Source organism: Eurytemora carolleeae, unplaced genomic scaffold (assembly GCF_000591075.1).
Source record: "Eurytemora carolleeae unplaced genomic scaffold, Eaff_2.0 scaffold1256, whole genome shotgun sequence".
In the NCBI taxonomy this organism is placed as follows: Eukaryota; Metazoa; Arthropoda; class Copepoda; order Calanoida; family Temoridae; genus Eurytemora; species Eurytemora carolleeae.
Genome location: NW_019397830.1, coordinates 1 through 16,731, shown reverse-complemented (window position 1 = coordinate 16,731; position 16,731 = coordinate 1). Strand labels below are relative to the sequence as shown.

Here is a 16,731-nt window from a genome sequence, read left to right as displayed (position 1 = left end):
ATGAAGTATAAACAAAAGATCATCAGATTCAGGAAAATTGCGAAATATAAAAGGTCTACGGCATCCGGTTGCAACAAAAGATCTCAGGATGTGAAAATTAAAATTAGTTGTTTTAACTTGAACTGGATGTGTTCAAATATATTGCCAGAATTAAATAAGTCTGTCTTTAACTAAATTGAAATAACATAACATAGAGCCCTTTCCCCTTCCAGATGAGTTTGACCGGAAAGAATTAGTATCCGGTTGAGTCCTCTCACCTGTGGCAAACTCTAGCACAGACAGAGCAGCAACCAGCCCGGTCCACCAGACCACAGGTGTGACAATGATACCAATGCTGATTCATGAAAACCCTAGATATTCATTATTTATACTATTCACTTAAATAAATCTATAATAGTTCATGTATAATGTAATGTAATAAATAGATAATGTATAGTGTAATGTAAAAAATAGATAATGTTTAATGTAATGTAATAGATAGATAATGTATAGTGTAATGTAATAAAAAGATGATGTATAATGAAATGTAATAAATAGATAATGTTTAATGTAATAATTTGTTGAACTCACAAAAAAAAAATTATCCGCATTAATCTTGTTGCTCTATTTTACCATGTTTTTAGAATCCAAAATAAGTAATCATGCAGCAAAAGACTTGACTTGAACAACAAAGATTAGATTTCATTTTCACGACCCCCCCCCCCTCTGTGACTCCCAGTAACAATGAGTGGAAAAGACAACATAAATACAATGAGACGTGAATTACCTAGCTGTTTGTGTGTATGTGCAGAGTTTTCCATCTAGAGTATCTTCTTCACTTTCATCTCCACTGTCCTCATCTTCTCCTTCATTAACACCATTAATTTTATTAATATCATTGATATAATTAACATAATTAACATCATTAACATCATTAACATCATTAATATCATTAATATCATTAACATCATCGACACCGTCAACATCATAGACATGATTAACATCATTAACATTATTAACCTGGTGTTTCATCTGTCCATGACATATCATCATTAAGATCAGACTGAAGGGGACTAGAACTTCTTTCCACTGCAGGTAGACCCCATCTTACAGAGCCATACTTCAGAGCAGACACAACAGAGCTTAATATTTAATATATTTACATCTATAGTATAGAGCAGAGACAACAGAACAGAATTTAAAATTCTTTAACAGAATCAAAGTAAAAAATAGGAAGTCAGAAAACAAATACGTCCAAACATGTTTTTGGAAGATTTAAACACAATTTATCAAAATACATTAGTAAGGTTTAATTTTCCAACATCAGAATATACTTGTTTGATATTGGGTTGATTAATTTGCAGACAGGGAAAGTAGCCTCTCCCTAATTGCGTCCGAGCCTAACGTAATCGTTCTTAAGAGACGTTAAGTGCTACTCGGAATTCATTAGGATTCGGTTACTTTCTAAGTACCTGATATATTGAAGTAGTGTTGTGGCATTCTCCAGCATAATCATGTGCCTCCCGGAGCTATTCCCTGCCTCCAGCTTCTCCACCACGTTCTTCTGGACCAAATACTTCTTCACGACCTCCAACCAGTCCGCAACGGCCGAAAACAGGATCACATGACCCTTCCCGTTCCCGGCGGAGGCGAGTCCCGTGAGGACAGCCATGAGGTCGGGGAATCCTACAGCAGGACCAGAGGGTGAGCTGAGGATGTCCGAAGCTAGAGGGATGAGGAGGGAGAGGATTGTTAGAGGAACATCCTCATCAACTCCAGAATCAGACTGTACAAAAAATAAGTCAAAAACAGAAAATTGTAAATGCTGAATTCCTATTTTTCTTGTTTTTATCTATTCAAAGGCCCCCCAACCCCTCATAAGTGTTGATGTTGGTCAAACCCCTTTATGAGACTTTAAATTTGCCAACTACGAGATTTCACAGGACTTCTCCACCCCCAAGTGACGAACGATTTTTACAATTTTGTCATTATTAAAACATCGTAAGTCGTAATATGAAAAAATATAGAAACATATTCCTATAAGCCTTTTATTTAAAAAAAAAAAAATTCTATCATGAGGGAGGACTGTAAGCGTAATTTCAAGTGACCTTCCAAGCAAAGAGACCATTGCCCGATTCACAACGATACAACAGCTTAAACTGTGGTTTCTCTAAAAACTGTCTTTCGCCTTTCTAATCATAATATCTACAACATTACTGATCATATACAAGTTTCAAATGTACCGTTGTGAATCGGGCATTGCCAGTTTTGCATGGAGGGTCAATTGAAATTACGTTTACAGTCCCTTTAACCTACCTTAACAATATGATTGGTAAGGTTCTGTAGCATTATCCTGTTCTCCTGGACATTGTCCAGTTTAACTTCTTCTCCTTGGAAAAGAGCATCAACATCAACCTCTACTTCAGTCTCTACATCTCCTTGGAACATTCCAACCACAAGATATCTATTTAAAAACATGGTTAAAGGGACTGTAGGCGTATTTTTAAGTGACCCTGCATCCAAAGATGTCAATGCACGATTTACAACGGTAACCTTGTAACATTATTTTAATAAAAATTTTATTTTTCTGACTCGAAAAGTGTTTAATTCTGTGAATTTCTCGCGTCTTTCGTATCAGGAAAAAACATGGAGTTCTAATTCATACTTGATCAGCCAAAGCCGGGTACCGTTGTAATTCGGGCATTGCCATCTTTAAATTGAGGTTTACTTACAATTAAGCTATAAGTCCCTTTAAGAAAATTATGCAAGACTGTGAGGTTTAGAACTAAGGAGGAGGGTGGTATACATTTATGAAACTATTGTGTACTTTATCATTCTTCCTCACTTCATCGTGAATTTCATTATGAACGTGCTATAAAGTAATTGTTGTGCTATAAAGTTAAATTAGCTATACATTATAGCACTTATGCTATAAAGTTAAATGATTGTTTGGGCGCTGATCTCTGGATCCAGGGGTTAAACTGAGTGAGGACGACGACTTTCTGTACTAGCGCTGAGCTTAGCTTTCTCTCTCTCTCTACCTGTACTGTACTGCTGACGTGGATTTTTTCTTATGTTTATTTTATTTTAATTCACATTAACTCAACTTAACTCCAAATTAATTTCCACAATATAACTACTTTGATTTCAATTAATTTACACCTACATTTCTTAACCCTATTTTACTTTCAGTCATGAGTCGAAGGAAAAAAGAAACCAACATAGAAAGCTCAACAGGATTCTCTAACCCCTCTGATTTATCCCTAGAGGAACTCGGGTCCATCTCTATCACCTCCCTCGAGTCAATCAACGACTCCCTACTTTCCAACTTAAACTGGAACCAAGGCGCCATCGGATTAGTTTGCCTCACCCTCAGCGCAGACAATCAAAATGTAGCCTCAGGCAACCTAGTACTACTAGGAATACTCTTTAACACGAAAACCATCAACGCCAACCACTTCTGGATCTGCAACTCTCCAACCTCCCTCACCATCAGTATCCCTGACCTTTCCGTTTTCTCCTTCCCCGACGGCACCATGGTCTCTAACTATGTCCCTTCTTCAGCTTTCTCCTTCCACTTCTCCAGAAACAACTCCATAATTCAACCTTCGGATCTCTCTTCTGCAGAACTTTCAGACTTCTGCCTCAGAGCCTTTGTCTACCCTACTTCCGACTCCTACGCCAGGATTTTAATCCTTCTCTACCCAGCCTCCGAAGACTCGTTAGCTTCTTTCCCCCTCTACTCAGACCACCGGTTTACGAGTTTCCCTTAGCTCCAGCAGGTCCAGTCTCCCCCTTAAGAAGATTCTGGGGTTTCCCACTAGTTCCAGCAATTTTCCCCTTTACAGAATGGACTCCGGACTCCCTGCTACCTACAGGTCTTTGCCTCAGATCAGCTATGAGCAGTATCCTCAGATCAGCGGTACTCCCAGACTCCAGCTCTCTTACAGGCTACAAAAAGAAGCTTGCAGATCTCTGTACCTCGGGTTCTTTCTCTTGCCGTTCTAAACTACCAGCTCTTCTTTGGCCGCAACTCAGCTCACCAGACGCTCCTGACCTACCCAGCACTGGTATGTAACCACGTTACCTAACTTTTTTCCTTCATCTAACATTAGACTAATTTGTACTATTCCCACTTCACTTATAATCCCTATATTTATTTACTATATTTATTTCCACGTTAACTGCTTTTATCCAACCATTTATTGTGGCAACCTGTTTGTGTGCAGTTTTGACTATCCTATCTGGTCACCCTGCCCACTGTCCTTTTCCTCTTTTCCTAGTTTTGTTTCAGACTATTGTGGGTCTCTCTCTCTGTTCTTTTTCTTCTCTGGACTCCTTCCGCTCCTCTCTACCTTAGCTTCCCTGCGCGCCGTACAGGTAGCTCGTGTTCAATAGCTGTACATTATAGCACGTGTGCTTTAAGGTTTTGATTGGTTCCCGGATTTTCTCCAATAAATTAAGGATATTTCCAAAATATTTTTTTTTTCAATTTAAATTAAATTAAAAATGAACTCACTTTATATTTTAACTTTTGCTTTGTTTCAAAGCTTATTTTATCTATAAAAAGCGATTGAAATAAGAAAAGTACACGCAGGTTTCATAACATTACCTATAATACTCTTATTAAATTTTCTCTATATCTCGAAGGTTCTCGCCTTCTTAGATTATACTTAAATTAAATCTTGAAAAGGTGAAAATCATCTCGATAAAGAGAAAATTTATGTCCAAAAACTTTATAACACTGCAACCCAAAATAACAGTGTTATAAATAGTTGGATTTCAATTTTCTCTGTGCATCATACGTTTGCTTTATACACCTTTTGCTATATTTATCATGTGCTCTATGAATGGTCTAACGATTTTCACCTTTATTTATTAGACCTTAAGGAGCTGTAAGGCTGGGATAGGCAAGGTTAGATACATAAGGGTAATGAACTTTTAAATAGATCTAAAAGGAAGTGGCAATAAATGTAAAGAAGATGCATTAGAAAACATAAAAGAAAGCTTAGACACTTCAAAAAAAGTAAAATTTTCTTTGTAGAAAATCTGTAATTTTATCGAGATTAAGTTAGTTGAATCAAATCAGACTCTCAGGTTGCCCTCCTTCCACTCAAATTGATTAAATACTAGAGTGGGCCAAACTCATAGTTGGATGACGACATTTTATGTCCCAAGTATTTAAAAATAATATATATTTATATATAAATTGGTCTGAACGGAGTGCACAGTACAACAAAATTGGACTCCCTTTGTTTACAAACACAGAATAAGAATCGGTATTTAACTTAAATATAGATTAACGTAAATTAAGATTTCAGAAGTGAATTGATTATGCGACTTTATGGTATTTACATATAAACTATATACATACAAAAATTTTTGATGTTTAATCATGAAAATTTCGAAGTTTTAACTAAAGATGACATTTACATGGGTCGGTAGTCTATTTATTCTTGTCTTTACTTTCCAAAAGAAATCTTTTCATGCAATTATTTCCAAACCAAATAAAACCTTATGGCCCAACCTGTCGTCATTGACTTAGTCTGTTCCACTTTAGTATTTATTCACTTTGCTTTCCACTCCCCAAACCCAAAGTAAATAATACTACAATAAAACGAACCTGAGCCAGTCCATGAGCCTGGAGCTGGGAACCTGGAGCAAACCTGAAACCTGCTGGCATAGTTCAACTAGTCCACTCTCATCCTAGATACAAGGGTTACAGGTAGTGTTACATAGTTCAACTAGTCTACTCTCATCCTAGTTACAAGGGTTACAGGTAGTGTTACATAGTTCAACCAGTCCACTCTTATCCTAAATACAAGTGTTACAGGTAGTGTTACATAGTTCAACTAGTCCACTCTCATCCTAGATACACGGGTTACAGGTAGTGTTACATAGTTCAACTAGTCTACTCTCATCCTAGATACAAGGGTTACAGGTAGTGTAACATAGTTTAACTAGTCCACTAGATACCAGGGTTACAGGTAGTGTTACATAGTTCAACTAGTCCTCTCTCATACTANCCATGAGCCTGGAGCTGGGAACCTGGAGCAAACCTGAAACCTGCTGGCATAGTTCAACTAGTCTACTCTCATCCTAGATACAAGGGTTACAGGTAGTGTAACATAGTTTAACTAGTCCACTAGATACCAGGGTTACAGGTAGTGTTACATAGTTCAACTAGTCCACTCTCATCCTAGATACAAAGGTTACAGGTAATGTTACATAGTTCAACTAGTCCACTCTCATCCTAGATACAAAGGTTACAGGTACACAAATCAAATAAAGTTTAAATCTGAATGGAAACCCAACGCGGAACCCCCAGGTACTAGACTGGTAGTGTTGTTGATTGTTTTCTTAAAGCTTGATAAAACTTTCCACATTTTAAAACTGGATTCTGTTGAAGTTTCCTTTTACTAGACTTTGCAATATTTTTCTCCTTGTTCCGAGTAAATACCAAAAAGTTTTTTTCTGAACTGATAATTTATCAAATAGCATTTTTTGTATTAAAGCAGGCATCAAGTTTATACCTTATATCGTTCCGACATCTGGAAGAGCTTGTTAAAGAATCTGATAAATAACTCATAAAAAACTTGATCTGTCTTAAGTTTAGTTTAAGTACAACAATATATATAAATAAATACAAGATCAAAAATAAAAAATCATTACGTCGAAATCAATTTTCCATTTTAATATGCGAAATGTTTGCCAATATTTAAAATAAAACAAAGGTGACATCTGTCGACAATCAACATGTGGAATAATTGACATTAATAAAATTCGGGGGAAAAAGTCCAAAAGAATTTATTTTATTTTATGGGTTCCTGAGAACTCTTGAAGCGTATGCTGGAGATAGATCAGGAGAAGCCAGAGATAATAAAACCTGGAAACCGTCATTCAAAAATATTCTGAATTCAAAACTTGTGTTTGGGATGTCCGGGACAAAACTCGTGATTGTTTAGGCGCTGATCCCTGGATTCAGGGGTTAAACTGAGTGAGGACGACGACTTTCTGTACTAGCGCTGAGCTTAGCTTTCTCTCTCTCTCTACCTGTACTGTACTGCTGACGTGGACTACGGTTGGGGGGAGTTTTGCGGGCCCTCCCTCTGTTCCCGGTTTCTTCCTGACTGGGCTCAGTCTTTATCTCTACCTCTCACGTACTACATCTTTTAACCATTTATTGTGGCAACCTGTTTGTGTGCAGTTTTGACTATCCTATCTGGTCACCCTGCCCACTGTCCTTTTCCTTTTTTCCTAGTTTTGTTTCAGAATATTGCGGGTCTCTCTCTGTTCTTTCCTTCTCTGTCTCCTTCCGTTCCTCTCTACCTTAGCTTCCCTGCGCGCCGTACAGGTAGCTCGTGTTCAATATCTACAGGACACACTTTTAAAAAAAGGTTTAACTCCTTTTCGAGACTTCAGACGTAATTTCAAGTGATCCTCCATGCAGAGATGTCAATGCTTAATTCACAACGGTACCCTTTGAAGCTTTGTCAGCTAAAGTATGAATATGATATCCATGTTGAAAATTGATGTAAGATCTGAAGATTTTTAAATGAATATTGTTCAGGTGGATTCACGAGATGCAAGACTTTGCAAGTGTTCCTGAGGAAAGAACTCGAGCACGTGATATTCTAACCAATAAACATTTTATGATGAAGTTGAGAGTTTTATCTGAGAAGTCTATATATAAAACACTTTTAACTGAGAATAAGAATTTTATATAAAAATTGTAAGCCTTAGATTTTATATAAAATAAGCCCAGCCTAAAATATTTAATTACTATTAATCTATTAATCTATTAAATGTCCACATTGCACACCTGGAGCAAATTCTATTGGCAAACTTTACATGTTTATACTTAACGATTCTTTTAATATTTATAATAAATTAATCTAATCATGACTGATAATTTGCTTTTCAGTTTCACGGCTTAGAGCTCTTGATCTGGTATTGCTACACTTGAAATAAATAAGATTAAACAAGACTCTAGTGTATACACGAGGTGCGCTGGTGAAAAGATATTTGCTCATCTTAATGTTAATGGCATACATATTACATACCCGTGGATTTAAGGTTTTGGTATTCTTTCCTAGACCATCAAAATGACACAATTGATCCCTTTCACTTGTGCCATCTCTACAAGAGTGACTTACACATTAATGCTGTATTAAAACATATTATAATTATCAGAATTATACAAAAAAAATAGGCAATAAAAACGACAATATCTTCCACATTATTGATCAGATAATGGTTTCAAGGGTTCCATGGTCACTTGATATTACTTAAACAGTTCATTTAACTCCTTAAATCGGTGAAAAGTTTAACTTCTGAAACTAGTCTGCGTCTTAAGGTTTAACTGTCAACGGGAAAGGTAGCCGGGCTAAGCTCTGTTATCAAAGATTTAATGCACACATATTTAACCATATGACAGGAGACACAAAGTTCATGTAACGTTGTGGTTTGTCAAGGAAAATAACCCTGTATATATGAATTAAATCAATTTAATTCATCCTTTACAGTGGTGTTCATTTTAAGATTTTATTCATAGAATTATTTTTCCCCCTGATTCGGCAAAACCCCTTCTAAATTAGATATAGAAGTTTGACAGACGATTTTAATAATAATTTATATGAATGACATTCCTCTATTAGTTTAGGTACATGTAGTTGTGCAGGATTGAAGAATGCACAGATTGATTTCCGACCAACAGGTTTATCAAGCATCCTCTCCATATACTGAATTATCTCCTAGTCAAGGGCATCATTAGTGTCATTTAAAATAATCAAGAGCTTCATTAGTATCATTTAAACTAAATAATAGCATCATTAGTGTCATTCAAACCAATCAAGAGCTTCATTAGTATCATTTAAACTAAACAATAGCATCATTAATATCATTCAAACTAATCAAGATTATTATTAGTATCATTTATACTAATTAAGAGCATTATTAGTATAATTCAAACTAATTAAAAGCATTATTAAGGTCATTATTAGTATCATTTAAGCTAATCAATATCATCATGAGTATCAACTAATCAAGAGTATCATTAGTAACATTTTAACTAAGCAAGAGAATCATTAATATCATTTAAACTAATCAAGATTATCATTTGTATCATCTAAACTAATTAAGAGCATTATTAGTATCAATTAAACTAACCAAGAGCATCAATAGTATCATTTCAACTAATCAATATCATCATTAGTATCATTTCAACTAATCAAGATTATCATTAGTATCATTTAAACTAATTAATAGCATTATTGTTATCAATTAAACTAATCAATCTTCATTCTTCATCATTAGTATCATTCAAAATAATCAAGAGCATTATTAGCATCAATTAAACTAATCAAGAGCATTATTAGCATCAATTAAACTAATCAAGAACATCATCAGTATCATTTAAACTAATAAATAGCATCATTATCATTTAAACTAAAAATAGCATCATTAATATCTTAGGTATCTTTAAAACTGATCAAGAAAACCCCTGACTATTCTTAATCTTTTTTTTTGGAGAATCATTTATTTCTTTTATAAACTTAATTATTGTCAAACTCTTTTCATTCATCCCTGACAATATTTTGCCTCTTAAATTTTATTATACATTATAATCTCATCTATCAAATTTATAAACACTGTTCTACCTGAGGAATACTCTGACCGGCCTTGAGTAGCTGGTTCTGATTTCTATCCACTAGTATTGAGTATCCATGCTGGAGAACTAGTTCGTATACTGAAGTTAGACTGCTCTCACTTTCTCCTTCAAAATATAACGTCAATATCTTAATTCTTATAATTTGTTTTTGATCTTTAAAGACAAAATGACACAAACATAAAATTATGATGATGATGATGTTTTAACAAACTTAAAACTGAATAAAAGACAGATATTTATGGATGAAAGTTAGTTAACTTCTTTAATAAAATGCAGATCAGAAATATCATAATTGAAACCAAAATAGATTTATAAAATTCCATCTTAAATTCCCTAGATTGAAGAATTAAGGTCTACCTGTTCCAACATATCTCTCTAGGGAGAGTGAGAGTAGATCTGCCAGGAACTCTGTAGTTGAATCAAGAAGGAGAGGGAACAGAGCTGATACTAATCTATTCCTCTGTGGACCAGAGTCAGGACACCACACAAACAGATCACACGCAAACCTAGCAGCACTAGACAATACATGCTTCAAGGAGGATCTTGGTGTAGCAGAATCTAGGTTCAACAGTTGGGTGTGGGAGAGGATTGTTGAGAAGATAAAGGATTCCCCAGGAATAGGGTCCTTGTCGTATTGACTTTTCCAACCGTTGGGCGGAGGGAAAGAGGCGATGGAGGTAGAAGACCATTCATCAAGTGCTGTTCTTAGAGCTGCGGGTAGACTAGTAGTAATATTCATGGCCAGATTGTCAGTGGCCTGACACCGGGATCCAATGATGCAGATGCTATGAAGAAGAGTTGCACTACTGGATATATCCAGATCAGATTTATTCTTCTCCTGTATCTGCTTGAACCTATCAAGGACAATGTTCCTTGCTGCCTGGTTAAAAAGGTTTACCAACCTTGCAATACTAGGCACCAGTTGCTGGGCGCATTCAACACTTTGCGGGAGGTTCCCCACAACCCAGTCTTCTCTCTTCTGCTTCGTATCCAGAGGAGTATCAGTTTGAGCAGAAAACTTTGACAATGAGAAGATTCTATCTAGAGAGATCTGGAATCCTGCAATCAAAGCATCCAGAATTAGGAGATCAGCTAGCTCTGGGGTGCTCTTCTGATTCATCCTTGCCTCCATCACTAGTAAGAAACTTTGGAGAAGAGACACCTGAAAGGTAATACTGTTTACTTCAGCAGATACAGACTTCAACAGGGAGTCAGCATTTCCAAGTAGAAGCCCTTGCTTCACAAGACCTTCTTTGATCCAAGTAGAGAAATTCTTGTTAGCTGACCTTGGTCCGATAATCAATGCATGGAGGATAAACCCGTAGGTCAGAGTTTGGTCAGGTTCCTTTATACCAGCTAGGGTTTCCAGTCTAGCCAGGAATGGTGCTGGAGGGGGGAGGGATTGAAGCAGTCGCCACAGGATGTTAAAGCAGTAGTTAGTTCCCTTACCCAGTCCTTCTCCTGCACCAGACTTTACTATGTCAATCCGGTCGACTAGGCTTTCATACAGACCAGCATAATCCAAGGTCTCAGGTGAGCCGAGGAGAAAACTGACTGCCAACCCATCTAGTTTGGGAACCTCCATAGAGGTGGTGTAGATAGTAGGGCTAAGGAGGTAGTACTGAGGTTTCTCACCACAGTCCTCCATTGTTGTCATGGGGAAGTGAGCAGGGTGGGAGGTAAAGGAGGTTTTATTGAAAAGATTGGATTTTACCTGGGGAAGAAGAGAGGCTGGGGGTTCATACAGATGTCTAATAAAATAATCAACCAAGAGGCACATCCTTGCCAACATCATGTAGTACAGCAGGGTTGGTTTATCCGGCTTTCCAGTGCAAATAGAGAGTAAGCTCTTACAGGCATTTAAAAGAACATGCTTCTTCTGCATCAGTTGAAGGGAGTGGAAGAGCAGAAGCATCAGCTGAAGATTCTCTACATTTACATCAGTATTACTGTTGGTATCATTAGCAGCAGCTACAACACTATTGATAACACGCTCCCACATAAGCATGAACTGATTGGTAACCTTGACACTGTAGGGGTCTACCTCAAGCTTCTGCCGAATGAGCAGGGTTTGGGCTAAGATGGAAAGGCTACGAGCAGGCACATAAAGAGGCCAGGGTTCAGAGTTAGGAAGGGATGGATCTAATCCTAAGAGGGATAGGAGCTTGGTTGACAGCTCTGGATTTGGACCAATGATTGAAACAAGATTATGTGTGAACAAAAATAGACTGGATGAGAATTCAGCCCAAGAGTTGAAATGATGTTTGGAAACTGAATCCTTGTCAGCTTCTTGAATAAAGGACCCAGTGATTTCAATAAATTCAAGGTTAGCTGAAGAAAGAACATACTCATTCATCCAACCCCCTTCATCTCCGTTCTTCATTTGTTCAGATAACCAGGCAAGTATCTGGGAGGAGAGGAGAAGATACAAGTTTGGTTCCTCTACACTTGTTTCAACTCCCTGATCATCATGTTCCTGAGGTGTGCTGGATCTAGATCCCGGAGCAGGTTTAAGAATATCCTGCATCCATTGTCCCAGAATGGGTTCCTCTTCAGTCTGTGATTCTGAAGTTAGGTAACTGTTCTTATCAGAACCGAGAGTTTGCTCAATTTCCGGTTTCTGCAGGTTCATCAACATCCGGGACTTTCTGTAGGATGCCTTGGAGATCCTGAGCAGGAGAGCATAGACCGGGACCGAGGAGTAGATGAGAACAATACGTTGTAGACTGCTAAAGGAAGCGCCAAGGTTGAAGTTGGCAGGTTCAACCTTGCTAACACTACAGTCTTCATCCTATAATAATATACAGCATAATCCTTGTTAATCTCAGACCCAATTATTTTAAACAAAATTTGTTACCCACCTTGAGATCTAAAATAAGATGAGAGAGAAGATCCAAGGAGAAGTTAGTGAAGGATACTGTAGAGGAGCAAAAGAAGCTCTCATTTTCTTTTTCAAATCCTAAATCAATCAACCAATCAAAATAACAAACAATGAATGAATGAATCAATCAATCAGAATGAATTAATAAATCGATCAATATAAAAGTTTTCCAACCCGTCTGACCTGCATGTATCCCAGTTAGTATAAGCCAGGCGAGGCTAGTACCCAGGTTTGCAGCTGAAGCAGCTCCTAATCTACTACTCTTCCCAGTAACCTATATTATAGTAAAATATACTCCCATGTCTACACATGTTTACAGTTTGTTTGTAATATTGAGCTACCGAAAGCATTTAGACATAATTCAATATTCTATTCACATTACGAATAGAATGTTAGAAGAATAGTTACTACAAACAAAATGTAACACAATGTAATGTGAAGTGAAGGAAAGCTGAAGGAAAAGGGGGATGGGGTTTGATTCTTAACAATAACAAATATTAGGGATTCCTACGAATAATGTCTGGAAAAATACGATCAGTGGCAGTTGTTTGATACAATTAGATTAGTTAAAGGTCTGTTCTTAAACATGGCAGTAGAACCCCTTTCCTTGGTTCTTCATTTATTTACATTGTTCAGATATTTTTAATCAAAAAAACATTTTAGTATTTACCGTAAGCATATTGTTGGCCAGAGTCAAGCTCAACTCAACAATCTAGATTAAAAAGTATAATTCAAATATAATATTTTTATCTTTCATTTTTAAGTAAGTCTTCAGCTGTTGTAATCCACCTGTTTCGCAGATGTCTCCCACGCTGGTTTAGGATCTGTGACAGCTGAAAGAGCTGCTGAAGCTGTGAGAGCTGCTAGAACACACCCAAAAATTGCTCCACTCACTTTTTGAAATCTAGAAAGGAGATAAACATTAGCACAGAATCGTTGATAGAAAAAATCAGATGATTTATTCAAATCTGAAAAATAATATTACAAGTTTGTGAACAAATCTTAAACGAAGAAACTGATAACTTGGCTCAAACTCAATTTTTTAGCCTTAGATCTGAATATTATTTCTTTAATACAGGGTGTCCCATATAATATTAGATCGTAAATGGGTCTAAATTACAATTTCCGGGACAATCAGAAAATTTAAGAAAAATAAATCATTTTGAAAAATTGAATAAGGCTAATATAAAAAAATTTTCTTGCAGGAAATGCTATGTTTTTCGAATATTATATGTTTATTTTTGCGTTAAAGCTTGGAGATAATCTAATATGATATGGGACGCTCTGTTTATGGAAAGTTAACAACACAGATTAAAAATTAAAGTTTGTGAACGTGATCATTTCAGAAGATGAAATAATTAAACAATTTCTGCGTTTTAAACCCTTTCTGAAGCTGACTTACCTTGTGAAATCTGTATTGAGGTAAAGAGGAAGCTGCAGGATCCTCGAGATCAACTCTATCTCAGCTTCTAGAGCAAGGAGGTCGGCGCAGACCTGGGCCCCCTGACCAGGAGCAAGAGGCAGGGGACGAGCTCCTTCAAGGATTGTATCCTGCCACCTTAAAGTATTTGCGTTTGAGTTTTTCTTTGATAGCTTTGACATTTTTTTAATAAAGGAGTTCCTAACATGAAGCCACAAACTTTGATTTTCTTAACTTTACATCTTTACAACCAGTGTCGTACAACGTTAAATTCTAAGTGGTCAAAATTTAATCGTCAAAGGTCCATCAGATTGCAAAGTCATGGTGATAATAAAAATTAGAGTTTGAGGCGCGTGATCATTCCTTTACCTGTGTATATACTGTTCAATTAGAGGTAGAGAGTATATAGCATCTACAAGGACCGAACATGCTCCAGCCTTTCTTAGGATAGTAACCCAATTCTCCTAAACAGTTATTTTAACCATAATAAAAATGATGATAATGATAACGATAAAAATCTAAGTGATTAAGATTAGACGTAAAGTTGTCCCAGGGGGAGGGTTGTGTTCAATTTACAGCAACCGTATTAAGACCAACGGATGCTATATCGTTATTGAACAAACGTACATTTATACGTAAGTAAGCTGATCAGAGACAGGTTTGTATAACGAATTAACATTAATAATTAGAGTAAATGTTGAAAACAGTGAAATTTCAGATTTTAGTTTGATTGGAATTTTTTTGTTAATTTGTTCTAAAATAAGTTTATTTGCACTAATTATAATTTATGGGTAAGATGGTAAAATTATTAATTTTAGTTCGATTGAACATTTTTTGTTCATTTGCCCTAATATGTTCTTTTGTACTAAGTAGGTTTAATGTGAAAATGGTGAAATTTTAAATTTTAGTTTGATTAAACATTTTTTGTTCATTTGCACTAAAATATGTTTATTTGTACTATAATTAGGGTAATGTGCAAAATGTCAAAGTTTTAGATTTTAGTTTGAATGAACATTTTTTTGTTCATTTGCACAATAAATACGTTCATTTGTATTAACTTTTACCTTTAGTACAATTGAACATTTTTTGTTCATTCCTACTAAAAATATGTTCAATGGAGCTAATTAATTAAATGAGCCGAATTCCGTTAGTGCGAACGTACGTTAGTACGATCAATCATTAGTGCAGACGATATTTCACCGACTAAAGCGCTCACCGCTTAGGAATTTAAATTAAAGCAGTGGGTGGGGAATTCGGCCCACTGTGCTCTAAATCGATCCAAAAGTATTGTCCATCATGTCTTCCTTCTTTTTTTTAAAACTTTTACTTTTAATAATTGTTAATCTGGGCCCTTTCATCTTTTTTTTTGGTTTTTTTTTTTTTAACCCACCAACTTCTTTTTTGAAATCTCAAAATTCAGCTTTCTTCTCCCTCTTTTTTCATTCCTTAGCGAGGTTTATCATTAATTTTTACTTTTAATTGTCCATTATTATTTTTCTCTCCTTTATATTTCATTAAATTTGTTTATTACTCTTTTTATCAATTGGCTATAAAAAAATCTATTGTCCGCTAATTCACGTTTTGTTAAAACAAAAATTCAGATTACGGCATATATATATCGCAAATATCCCTTTTTTATTTAAGACTTACAGAATTCAAAGAAAAAGAATTTATGTGTGTTGCAGTTCGGACCAAATCTCTAGTATTTGCTTTATAAGGAATTTATAGGATCCATCAGGGTTCAGGTAGATTTTAAATTCGGTGATGGTGATGGTTTTACATTTATTGAAAATATATTTCGGTCTGATCGTCAGTTCTAACGATATAATAATATTTTTAGCATGTTTGAGGTGATCATTTAAGTAAAGTTGTTTTAATCTACCATGTTTTTAGCATGATTTTGGGCATTCCAAAACTTGGGCCATTTTTGGGAGAATTTTTTGGGTCACACGAGTTCCACTTTTTGGTGTCGATTTGAAGTACAGTGGACCTTAAATTCGTCACAAATGAAATGTATAGACAAACTCCTTCCATCTTACCTTAATTATATTCACATTGATACTAACAGTAATAATACCTGTAAATTAGTGATGCTGATCTCCCCAGGGTTAGGTTCCAATATATCCTCTAGCAGAGAACTGGTCAGATCTGTTAGAGGTCGATTCATCTCACTAGCAAACCTGACAGTATCATTAACATCATTATAATCATTTAAACTCTTCTTAACAACCACCAAAAATAAAATAAGAAAAAAATGGTAAATTTACTGTTTTATTAACGGCTTCATAATTTCCAAACACCACAAGCAGTTTATTAGGACAATTTTAAAGTTGTGTTGTATGTTTGAATGTCACTAACTGGACGAAGTCAGGTCCGAGGTATGAGCGGGGAGGTACAGATGACATACATCACATGACTTTAAAAGGCCTGAGGGGGAAGTCACCTAATTAAATGGCCACGTCGTCGTCGAGTCCAATGCTCTAAGAATGTATAAAAGCTTACCCAGGAGAATCTGGAGTTCTGGCGAATTCTGAATCTGGAGTCTGTGGTTCCTCATGTTTTAAGAAACTAGGTGAATTCTCCTCCAGACTTTTGATAAGATCAGCATGTACTCCAGGTTCAAGATCCTCGCCTCCAATCAGCACAGCAATCCCTTTAATACGACAATGAACTATAGAATTTATGTTTCTTTTTCCTCTTGTCACTGTGCCTGTCTTAAGCATTGTCCTTGTTCATGTCCAGTTCATTGTCCTTCTCCGTTTCTACCTTGTCTCCTGTCTC

The 16,731-nt window shown here is 36.1% G+C and overlaps 1 protein-coding gene across 1 annotated transcript in view; it reads right to left on the bottom strand.

Annotated features, from left to right (window-relative positions):
• Positions 1-16,598, bottom strand: part of LOC111716037 (E3 ubiquitin-protein ligase UBR4-like) — a 46,736-nt gene extending 30,138 nt beyond the window's left edge. The window contains 19 exon segments of the mRNA XM_023491449.1: positions 258-350; positions 767-845; positions 1,000-1,121; positions 1,452-1,765; positions 2,296-2,443; positions 5,603-5,685; positions 6,513-6,552; positions 6,807-6,865; positions 8,628-8,732; positions 9,639-9,754; positions 10,007-12,440; positions 12,511-12,608; positions 12,714-12,804; positions 13,201-13,242; positions 13,320-13,434; positions 13,933-14,088; positions 14,320-14,414; positions 16,028-16,130; positions 16,453-16,598. Coding sequence (XP_023347217.1) covers positions 258-350; positions 767-845; positions 1,000-1,121; positions 1,452-1,765; positions 2,296-2,443; positions 5,603-5,685; positions 6,513-6,552; positions 6,807-6,865; positions 8,628-8,732; positions 9,639-9,754; positions 10,007-12,440; positions 12,511-12,608; positions 12,714-12,804; positions 13,201-13,242; positions 13,320-13,434; positions 13,933-14,088; positions 14,320-14,414; positions 16,028-16,117 — 4,280 coding nt within the window. The 5' untranslated portion in view covers positions 16,118-16,130; positions 16,453-16,598.
• Between the last annotated feature and the right edge of the window lie 133 nt (positions 16,599-16,731).